Source organism: Borostomias antarcticus, assembly GCF_949987555.1.
Source record: "Borostomias antarcticus genome assembly, chromosome: 11".
NCBI classification, from domain to species: Eukaryota; Metazoa; Chordata; class Actinopteri; order Stomiiformes; family Stomiidae; genus Borostomias; species Borostomias antarcticus.
In genome coordinates this window covers 5,089,210-5,101,103 of record NC_140244.1, presented here as the reverse complement: position 1 = coordinate 5,101,103, position 11,894 = coordinate 5,089,210, and the positions used below count along the sequence as shown (strand labels likewise).

The 11,894-nt window shown below is 46.4% G+C and overlaps 1 protein-coding gene across 1 annotated transcript; it reads left to right on the top strand.

Annotated features, from left to right (window-relative positions):
• Positions 1-1,144: 1,144 nt before the first annotated feature.
• Positions 1,145-10,861, top strand: tgfa (transforming growth factor, alpha; the record flags this gene model as incomplete). The annotated part of the gene is made up of 6 exons (XM_084445749.1): positions 1,145-1,184; positions 3,470-3,679; positions 8,353-8,467; positions 9,026-9,175; positions 9,575-9,800; positions 10,739-10,861. 6 exons carry the CDS (start codon positions 1,145-1,147, stop codon positions 10,859-10,861), a joined length of 864 nt encoding a protein of 287 aa, XP_084301875.1.
• Positions 10,862-11,894: the final 1,033 nt, after the last annotated feature.

Here is an 11,894-nt window from a genome sequence, read left to right as displayed (position 1 = left end):
AGACATGGGCCCAGAACAGACAGGAGTGGAAATCCTTTGTTGCTGCCCTACATGCCAGCAGGCATAAAGGGCAGTAAGTAAGTAAGACCTGGCACACACACAATCATAGACTTATTACTAATGACAATCGCTGCTGCTGATTGCTACAATTGATGATGACAATGATGTAAATGATGCTGATTGACGTGTGTGTGTGAATAAATTTGATCTTGATCTTTGATCTCGAAACAAACAGAAAACAATGATATGAAGACAGGAACAAATTGATTGACGAAGTTATGAAAAATTGGAATGATAAAATAAAGCACCAGTGAGATATGACAAAAAGTAGACCTATGGTATCAGTCGGTAGGATGAGGGTTAAAGAGGTTCACCGCTGAGTTTCTTTGGGTTTAGCCTCTACACTCCTGGACGCTAGACCAATGGTCGTCAACAACTTGTGTCAGAGCCACTAGCCTATTAAATTGAGATATGAGGGAATTTGATCGTTGGCTGGCCATTCGAAGATTGAGTTATCATAATTAAATTCTTGTGATAAATTTTACGTTAAAAACAAGCTATTTTGGGGTTTTGGGTAGCATATGTGCCCTGCTCGCGGAGTGTAGAGTATGGCTATGCTTTATGTTGAATGTGACTCCCTCTCCTCTCCATCTCTCTCTCTCTCCCTCCCTCCCTCTCTCTCCATCTCTATCCCTCCGTCCCTCCCTCTCTCCCCCTCCCTCCCTCCTCTCTCTTCAATTAACCCGCACTCCCGCTACCCCTCAGTGTCGACAGAACTACGTGTGCGTGAGGGCATCTCCCACTAGACCGATCAAAAGTTAACCGCTTAGATTAAATGTATGCGCTCGCTCTCTGTGAACCATTTCGGGAACTACATTTAAAATACATATTTAATTACATGTTTACCAACACTTTGACGATGACATGTCATCCACGCACACTACGCTTGCACTTGGCATTGGTTGAACGCTGAACAGTCTTTGCAATTTGTTCGTAATTTTGTTGTTGAAGAGGATCAAGTTGGACTATAAATGTTTTGATTAATTTTCGCTCCTGATAAACAAACGTGCTTGCACAAGTGTTCATGGACTGCAGGAGGCGGTTATTTCGGTGGATCACCTTGGACAAACATTAAGGCTTTACAATGAATCGTATTTTCTGGGATGCGATCTTTCTCATTACTGGTGAGTCGTAGCTACGGTGAAATAAATGTTTTATTTTCAGGTTGTTTGATGAACCTCACTGTGTTTCCTGTAATTTGAGGCAGCTATTCTTTATGAGGTGGAAGTTGCGAATATGTTTTTGGTGAATGTGTTGCTTATTTGATTGATTTCATTACAATCCACATGTTTGTCTATGCCTTCATTTCACATTTGATGCATTTCCCCCCTAGAAAGATGGACATAATTGAACTAGGGTAGCCTATATAAGCCTATATAAGCCTATCTCATGTAGGCCTATAATTAACATGTTTATTTTATGATCTATGATCTATTTGTTTATTTATTTATTCATTACATGCACGCGACCTATTGATTGTGTTACAATCGACTGGTAATTTTAGCGGTGGTACTTGACCTGCTACTGGTGTTGCCTCGTCAGTCACAGGGGTGCAGCAGTACTGGCTCCATCTACACTGTTGTTGGCTGCTCTCTCTACCCTGTTGGCTGCTCTCTCTACCCTGTTGGCTGCTCTCTCTACCCTCTTGTTGGCTGCTCTCTCTACCCTGTTGGCTGCTCTCTCTACCCTGTTGTTGGCTGCTCTCTCTACCCTGTTGGCTGCTCTCTCTACCCTGTTGTTGGCTGCTCTCTCTACCCTGTTGTTGGCTGCTCTCTCTACCCTGTTGGCTGCTCTCTCTACCCTGTTGTTGGCTGCTCTCTCTACCCTGTTGTTGGCTGCTCTCTCTACCATGTTGGCTGCTCTCTCTACCCTGTTGGCTGCTCTCTCTACCCTGTTGTTGGCTGCTCTCTCTACCCTGTTGTTGGCTGCTCTCTACCCTGTTGGCTGCTCTCTCTACCCTGTTGGCTGCTCTCTCTACCCTGTTGGCTGCTCTCTCTACCCTGTTGTTGGCTGCTCTCTACCCTGTTGGCTGCTCTCTCTACCCTGTTGTTGGCTGGTCAGTCACAGAGGTGGATCTGCTCTGTTGTGTGGGCTACCATGCTCAGAAGGTGCAGGTCTGCAGCTCTGTGTGGTGCAGGTCTCCTGTTCTTCCTCGGTTCACTCTCTTACAGCACAGTTTAACCTCATCACTTTAGTTCTCTGTTGAATCTGGCCTTTACCTTTTGCTCAAATAAGGACCAGTTGGTAAGATGCTCCAGAAGGTGATCATGACTTGCCATGGTATTCAGTACTAACATGGTATTCAATATTAGCATGATATTCAATGAATGTCCAGGCAGACTTGATCAGAGAGAGATGGAACACTTTTAACTCTTAAGCTTTCTCCCTATGTGTAGGCTAGATAGTAAAAATATTTGGGCATTGACACAATTTTCATCATTTTAGCTCTGTACACCACCACAATGGATTTGAAATGAAAGATTCAATATCTGCTTTAAGTGCAGACTTTCAGCTTTAATTTGAGTGTATTTACATCCAACTCAGGTGAACGGTGTAGGAATTGCAACACATTTTTATATTTTATATGTGGTCCCCCCCTTTTAAGGGAATCTAACTGGACAAACGTACACAATCATAAATCACATTGTTATTTTTAATATTTGGTTGCAAATACTTTTTAGTCAATGACAGCCTGAAGTTTGGGCGGTTTCCCTTCAGTTTTGTCTTCACAAAGTGAAATGCATGCTCAATTGGACTCAGGTTACGTGACTGACTTTCACTGACACTAACATTCCACTTCTTTGCCTTGAAAAACTCTCTGGTTGCTTTCGCAGTATGCTTCGGGTTATTGTCCATCTGCACTGTGAAGAGCCATCCATTGAGTTATGAAGCATTTGGCTGAATATGAGCAGATAATATTTCCCAAAACACTTCAGAAATTATCCTGCTGGTTTGTCAGCTTTCACATCATCAATAAATACAAGGAAACCAGTTCAATTGGCAGCCATACATGCCCACGCCATAACATGAACATCATGCTTCACTGATGAGGTGGTACTGTATGCTTTGGATCATGGGCAGTCCCTTACCTTCTCCATACTGTTCTCTTCCCATCATTCTGGTACAAGTGGATCTTTGTCTCACCTGTCCATAGGATGTTGTTCCAGAACTGTACAGGCTTTTTAGATGTGTTTTGGCAAACCTACAAACATACATCGCCAAAATGGTGAAAACTGTCAATGAATGTCTAAATATTGATGGACCTAACTGTATACTCCTTATCTGCATGCTTACATCCAATTACTCACATATACTCCACATGTGCCTTTACTTGACTACTTTCTGTATAGTCAACATGTACCTTTACTTGACTACTCTCTGTATACTCAACATGTGCTTCTTCCTACAGGATCCTTCCTTACCTACGTAACGGGGCAGGAGAATTCAACCATTGCCGCATCGACTCCTGGCATGACCGCCGCCACGACAGCAAACACTTCCACTACAATATCTACCACTTCTACCACAATATCTACTACTAATACTACTACTACTACTACTACTACAGCTACTACTACTGCTGCTACTAATACTACCACTTCTACAATACCTGTGAAAAGTAAGTGTCTGAACATGCAGACAAGCCCTGTGGGTGTTGGGGACAGCGCTGACTCTGACTCAGGCTGACTGTAGCCTTACTGTGGGGCAAGAGTGCAAAAATGTCAGTATAGTGAGATATGTATATATATATATAAGGATCTAATGGAAAGTCAATAGGTATCTTATCAGCAGACAGTGTGATGCACGTTGACATTCGAACCCTCTTTTAAAAGATGACTCTGGTGTACGTAGATGACTAACGGCTATGAACAGAATATCCCAGCAGTGCTTCAGGTCGCGACCGCAAACCATATCAAATCCAGAAATGCCCTAATGGCAAATTTCCTCTCTGAATGTGATCTGGGACTGAGTGCCAGGATCCCGTGGAGCTGGGAGGGGGGTGGGGTGGGGTGGGGTGGGGGGTAGGGGGGTGGGGTGGGCAGAGGCCTCTGGGGGGAACAGAGGGCTTTTACACGGCCTGCAAGAAGGAGACAATGCATGTAGGCTGGAATCCAGACGCCATTTAGTCGTGGAATGGAGAGTGTGATGGCTGCAAGGCAGCTATCTGTCTGCCTGTTCGTCGTCCTCCTCTCTCTGAATGCCACATTGTAACATCTGTTTTGGCTGGGCCAAGGAAACAGACACAGATCTTTGTTTGGGCAAGCTGGAATGTCTCTCTGTCTGACCATGCAGTTAATGAGTACGACATTTAGCCATTTCCTTGGATTTTATCTAAAATACACGTACCGGTACTCGACAGGCATTCTTCCTTTTGCCGTTAAGCTGTTCGAGTATAAATTAATTTGTTCATTTCAGGGAGACTTGTTCTACTAGCATTGCGTCATAAATAATGTTTGATGGAGTGTGCAGAAAGAGAGAGGAAGGGATGAGTGTGCTGGACCCTGTTCAGGGATGAGTGTCTGGGTTCTGTTCAGAGATGAGTGTCTGGGTTCTGTTTAGGGATGAGTGTCGGGGTTCTGTTCAGGGATGAGTGTCGGGGTTCTGTTCAGGGATGAGTGTCTGGGTTCTGTTCAGGGATGAGTGTGCTGGGCTGTGTTGAGGGATGAGTGTCTGGATTCTGTTCAGGGATGAGTGTCTGGGTTCCGTTCAGGGATGAGTGTCTGGATTCTGTTCAGGGATGAGTGTTGGGGTTCTGTTCAGGGATAAGTGTCGGAGTTCTGTTCAGGGATGAGTGACTGGATTCTGTTCAGGGATGAGGGTCTGGGTTCTGTTCAGGGATGAGTGTCTGGGTTCTGTTCAGGAATGAGTGTCTGGGTTCTGTTCAGGGATGAGTGTCTGGGTTCCGTTCAGGGATGAGTGTCTGGGTTCTGTCAGGGATGAGTGTCTGGGTTCTGTCAGGGATGAGTGTCTGGGTTCCGTTCAGGGATGAGTGTCTGTGCTGTGTGGGCTGGGCCCTGTTCCCTGTGGGGACGTGCGCGTAATGGAGCAGATGGACTGACTGTTTTGTTTGCAATGTCAAATTAGGTAATTTAAAAGAAGAAATCTTTATTTGTCATACAGCAAATTCTTTTTTTGCACATGGGAAATGGGTGACACACACACACACACACACACACACGCATTTAGAGCCGCCGATGAAATGTTCTCTGCGCTTAACCCATCCCGTCGTCCTTCCCCCAAGGGCGGGCGGGAGCAGACAGTAGGCAGCGTGCAGGGGACGCGCCAACCAAGTGCTCCTATCCGTCTTCACCATGGAAGCGTTAGTGATCTGTTCTTCTGCATGTTTTTCATATCGGGTTCTATATGGGGGAAACCCTTGCAAACATGGGGAGAACATGCAAACTCCGCACAGAAAGGCCCAGAGACATTCTTGCTGTGAGGTGACAGTACTAGGTACTGTGTCACCGTGCCACATGTGAGCAATTTTGGGGTTCAGGGTCTTGCCCAAAAACACTTCTTCACACTCCAGAAGCTGGGATCGAACCGGGGACCTTGCAATCCCAGCCGGCTGCTCTACCTCCTGAGCTACGTGCCACCCGTCTCCTTGTACAGTTAGGTCCATAAATATTTGGACATTGACACAATTTTCATCATTTTGGCTCTATATAACACCACAATGGATTTGAAACGAAATATTCAACATGTCAGCTTTCCGCTTTAATTTGAGGGTATAGACATCCAAATCAGGTGAATGGTGTAGGAAATATTTTATATGTGGTCCCCCCCCCTTTTTAAGGGACCAAAAGTAAATGGACAATTGGCTGCTCAGCTGTAGTTGGTCCTTGCAGTTAGAATCTGTTGCTGTCAACTCTCAGCATGGACATGTATGGCTGCCAATGGAACTGGTTCCCTTGTATTTATTGATGCTGTGGATGCTGACAAAAGCAACAGGGTGAATTCTGAAATGTTTTGGGCAATATTATCTGCTCATATTCAACCAAATGCTTCAGAACTCATCGGCGCTTCACAGTGCAGATGGACATTATCCCGAAGCATACTGCGAAAGCAACCAGAGTTTTTCAAGGCAAGGAAATGGAATGTTCTGCAATGGTCAAGTCAGTCACCTGACCTGAATCCAATTGAGCATGCATTTCACTTGCTGAAGACAAAACTGAAGGGAAACCGCCCAAAGAGGAGGAATTGAAGACAGTTGCAGTAGAGGCCTGGCAGAGCATCACCAGGGACCAAACCTGGTGTCTGGTGATGTCTATGGCTTCCAGACTTCAGGCTGTCATTGACTGCAAAGGATTTGCAACCACATATTAAAAATGACAATTTGATTTATGATTGTTAGTTTGTCCAATTACTTTTGGTCCCTTAAAAAGGGGGGTACAACATATAAAATGTCTTGTATATGCCATTTGCATGATCTAGATGTAAATACCCTCAAATTAAAGCTGGAAGTCTGCACTTAAAGCACATATTGAATGATGAAAATGTTGTCAATGTCCTAATTTTTATGGACCTAACTGTATGTATGAACTGTCACTGACGTTAGCCTCAACTACTCCTCAGTCTGTGGTAACAAAAGCTAACATAGTGTCCAACCCCTGAAGGAGCTCCTGGCAGGTCTCCTCCTCCTAGCAGACATGGGTCTCCTTGCAGATCTGGGTCTTCTCCTCCTAGCAGACATGGGTCTCCTAGCAGATCTGGGTCTCCTCCTAGCAGGCCTTGGTCTCCTCCTAGCAGATCTGGGTCTCCTCCTAGCAGATCTGGGTCTCCTCCTAGCAGATCTGGGTCTCCTCCTAGCAGATCTGGGTCTCCTCCTAGCAGGCCTGGGTCTCCTCCTCCTAGCAGACGTGGGTCTCCTCCTAGCAGATCTGGGTCTCCTCCTAGCAGTTCTGGGTCTCCTCCTAGCAGGCCTGGGTCTCCTCCTAGCAGTTCTGGGTCTCCTCCTAGCAGATCTGGGTCTCCTCCTAGCAGGCCTGGGTCTCCTCCTAGCAGATCTGGGTCTCCTCCTCCTAGCAGATCTGGGTCTCCTCCTCCTAGCAGGCCTGGGTCTCCTCCTAGCAGATCTGGGTCTCCTCCTAGCAGGCCTGGGTCTCCTCCTAGCAGATCTGGGTCTCCTCCTAGCAGGCCTGGGTCTCCTCCTAGCAGATCTGGGTCTCCTCCTCCTAGCAGGCCTGGGTCTCCTCCTCCTAGCAGATCTGGGTCTCCTCCTAGCAGATCTGGGTCTCCTCCTCCTAGCAGGCCTGGGTCTCCTCCTAGCAGATCTGGGTCTCCTCCTAGCAGATCTGGGTCTCCTCCTCCTAGCAGGCCTGGGTCTCCTCCTAGCAGATCTGGGTCTCCTCCTAGCAGATCTGGGTCTCCTCCTAGCAGATCTGGGTCTCCTCCTAGCAGGCCTGGGTCGCCTCCTCCTAGCAGATCTGGGTCTCCTCCTAGCAGGCCTGGGTCGCCTCCTCCTAGCAGATCTGGGTCTCCTCCTCCTAGCAGGCCTGGGTCTCCTCCTCCTAGCAGACGTGGGTCTCCTCCTAGCAGGCCTGGGTCTCCTCCTTGCAGATCTGGGTCTTCTCCTCCTAGCAGACATGGGTCTCCTCCTAGCAGACATGGGTCTCCTCCTAGCAGATCTGGGTCTCCTCCTAGCAGGCCTGGGTCTCCTCCTAGCAGATCTGGGTCTCCTCCTCCTAGCAGGCCTGGGTCTCCTCCTAGCAGGCCTGGGTCTCCTCCTAGCAGGCCTGGGTCTCCTCCTCCTAGCAGGCCTGGGTCTCCTCCTCCTAGCAGATCTGGGTCTCCTCCTAGCAGATCTGGGTCTCCTCCTAGCAGGCCTGGGTCTCCTCCTCCTAGCAGTTCTGGGTCTCCTCCTAGCAGGCCTGGGTCTCCTCCTAGCAGTTCTGGGTCTCCTCCTAGCAGCCGTAGGCGCCGTCCTAGACAGTCTGAGACCGCTCTAGCTGCATGGCTCTGACCTGTGGAGTTAATACAACTAGGGTTAGCAGACCTAGAATGGGCTTTTGGATCTTTTGATCAAGTTAAAGCTATAGGATTCTATACGATAGCTGTAGGACATACTAGGTGAAGTACTCTATTACTCACCAGGCACACATATCAGTCCAATCATTCCTGAGGTCCATTTTTGTCCCATGGCTGCTGCTGTTGCTACATTGTCCCGGGGAAAAGGCCATAGTGATTCATAAGTCTATTGAAATTCAAACACTACGTGATTTGCTCCTACATTCACAACTATAAGAACGACGATGTTATTAAATTATTTTAATGGTTCTCTTTCTCTCACAGAGTTGGTGGCGGCGGCTGTTCGCTCTCATTTCGACGACTGTCCAGACTCGCACAGCCACTTCTGTTTCCATGGCACCTGTCGGTTCCTGATACTGGAGGAAACTCCTGCATGTGTGTAAGTGTCACCCGCTGGCATGTGCAGCAAAAAACATCATCAGCAAAAGGGTTAGTATCTACGCACGCATGCATCCACAGTACACACACACACACACACACACACACACACACACACACACACACACACACACACACACACACAGTCCACTTGTAAGCCAGAGCAGGTCTAGAGTACTTCCCATTCATAGCAGGAACAATCATCTTCTGAGCTGCTGCCTACTATAACTAAGGCTGCTGAGCAAAACATATGTTTGTTCTATCTACTATGTTTTGAACAGTCCATTATCTGATAAGAGTTGGATGTTTCTTGTGAAAATCACCTTCAATCAATGTTGCTTTTGCTAGTACAAAGGCTTAAGACTGAGCAGAATTAGTCTGACTTACAGACTTCTCACCCACTGACCAAACTCACTTTATACAGGATTTCTCTTTTACTAACCATGAAGGCTGTTTGAGTTCTCATACGGCGTAGAGCCTGACATTCAATGCCCACGCCTTGAGTACCTTTCAACTTCCCGGTTCATCTCGGTTCTGTTGATCTCTGTCTCACGCGCAGGTGTCACCCTGGCTTCGTCGGGATGAGGTGCGAGCACGCCGACCTGCTCGCCGTGGTCGCCACCAATCACAGGCAGCAGACGGCCGCCACGGTTCTGGTGCTCTGTGTGATTGGCTCTGTTCTGACCATGCTGCTCTGCTCCCTCATACAGTGAGTTTTTCAGTGACAAACCATGTGCCTTCTTCATTTCAATTTCAAACCTTTATTTTCACTCGAAAGGCACTAAGGTTTATTTTCAGTGAAGTCGAGCTTACAGTAAAACAGACAGATTACAGCAGTAATAAGTCAGATGCAACACAAAACAAGAAAAACTAGAAACAGTCACAAATCCATATACAATGATTTGTAATCATAGTCTTAAATTCTGCACAACAAGGACGAGTTTCCATTTTAAAAGTGTGTTGGAGGATATTCCATGAGTCAGGGGCATTGAAAAAGAAGGAAAGTTTGCCAAACAGTTCCATATCCCGCGGCTGTGCTCATTACCCGATCTACCGACCCTACGTGGACTCCTCCTCTGTGACGCCTTTGTCCCGTCCTCCTCCCCAGCTGCTGGTGGCAGAGTGAGCGCCACAGACGGAGACACGCCCTCCACTGCGCGGCCGAGAAGCCCGGGAGCGCGCCGCCCGGACGAGGATCCTGCTGTCACCACTCTGAGAGCGGTAGCTACGTCCACTCCTTTTTACCTTCGTCCTCGGCTCGCGGTTGGTCAATGTTGCGCAAACGTTCTCGAAACGTTCTCGGCCTGCGGGGGTCTAATTGCAGTAACCGGCAGGTGGGACTGAAGCGAGGACGCCAAGGGGCGGTTCTGAGGGCCTGCTGTGAGGTCACCGTCACCCTCCACACTAAGACCCATCTGCCTGTCTCAATACATTAGTCACCTGCTGTTTGTCCTCCAAATACATTAACTACTTCAAGTAGCCTACTTTATTACTAACCCTAACTGCTTAATGTAGCATACTTTATTTACTTGTTGTCTTTACCATTGGCATGAAGCATTCTACAGTAGCTCTTCAGCTCTTCAACTCCTGAGCTGATTATGATGAGACATCATCTGATATTTGGCTTTACAAGAGTGGGACAAGATAAATAGTTTGATACAGAAAGATTACTTGAAAACTTTTGACCTCTGTGTTAGTTACTCTGATACAGACAGACAGACAGACAGACATAGATATAGACAGACAGGCAGACAGACAGACAGACACTGTAGATAGATAGATAGATAGATAGATAGATAGATAGATAGATAGATAGACAGACAGGCAGACATATAGATAGATAGATACTGTAGATAGATATACAGGCAGGTAGACAGACAGACAGACAGACAGATACAGCTGACTGAAAGATTGTGTGTTCAGTTCAGCTCTCTCCTGTTCAGCAGTTGCGTACTACAGGTCAGTCCGATGGCTGTGCAAATCCAAAACCAATGTATTCATACTTGCTTCAAAACCTTAATGTAAATGTGTTATATAACATAGAAAAACAGATTAATTTATTTTATTAGTTTGCAGGAATTAGGCTATTTGTTTTATTCTAGGCTAGATTGTGTGATCATATCCTTAGGTGGCTTAGCCTCAGCATCCCTCTACTCTGAGTGTGATTTGAAAATACTGTGTCCTAGTCAACATACAGTAGCTTTAATATGGCAATAACAGATCCCAATCATCTCATTTAACTATACTGAAATATTTCTGTTTTCCTTTCCAGTGGTTTGAGAGGATCATTGCTCCGGCGTTCACAACACAGACGTCCATCTACCTTCCTCAGTCCATCCGGCCCCCAGGGATCCCTGCAGACTGGACCCAGGAGGGTGGACTAACGCCTGGGTAACGCAAGACTGAGAGGGCTGGATCTCAATGCTGGGCTATGGGAGGCCCATCTCAAGTTGGAGTTAATGTCCCGATGGCATATTTCCTCTGACCGGGAGATTTAGAACTTGAGAATCCTCTGAACTCTGGGATCTACCTGTATTGACTGTGGAGATGAGAGGAGCAGAGTCAGGCTTCGCCCGCCCTGAGAGACCTGAGGACCATGAGGAGCCAGACGAGGCACGGTGAGGTGTCATTACGACTGATGACTGGCCCACAGGCCACGGCCAAGAGCAATTACTCTGGACATTACTGCCACAAAGATTTATGAAGAAGTTTAGCATCCAAATAGGATTCTGAACAAAACAGACATTTATTTATTTCAGACTGAGGGACGTCCTTGTTTGATTCACTTAAAGTAAGAGGACCTCAAAAACTCCCCATTTTTGTCTTTTAAATATCTCACACAGATCAAGTATTTGAGCACTGACAGAAATTGTATGAAAGAATGGTGGGGCAAATCAATTCTTTAAAATAGTTTTAGTGTTTTTAAGCAAACTCACTTCACTTCACAAAAATGGGGAAATCTAACTTGGACTGTCTTCTTGGAGCCACTGAGGAATGAGGATCGATAATGACAAAAAAAAAATATACGACTAACAAATATGCCTCAGAAATATAGCAAATGTCCTTCTTGGTGTACAAAGTAATATCTCCACCATTATCCCCATTGTACTACATAGACTAATCCTAGCCCTTTTAACTAACATAGATTTTGTTGAATCCATGTAGTGACAATGGGCTTTAAGCTTTGGAGTGGAGGTCTTTAGTTCTCTCAAGCGTTGCATGACCCTAGCATAGCCTCTGAACCTTAGCTGTTGTAGTGCTGTTTGTGATGGGCTTTTTTCCTTTACCTGCACAAAAGTATAACACTTCTGAATGCCTGTGAGGTTTATAACCTGGCAATGACACTTTATCTACTATGGTGTATCCCAACACTGGCATGTAACCAGACACATCGGTAGGCTTGGCTGGAAGCAGAAACATTCTTATTC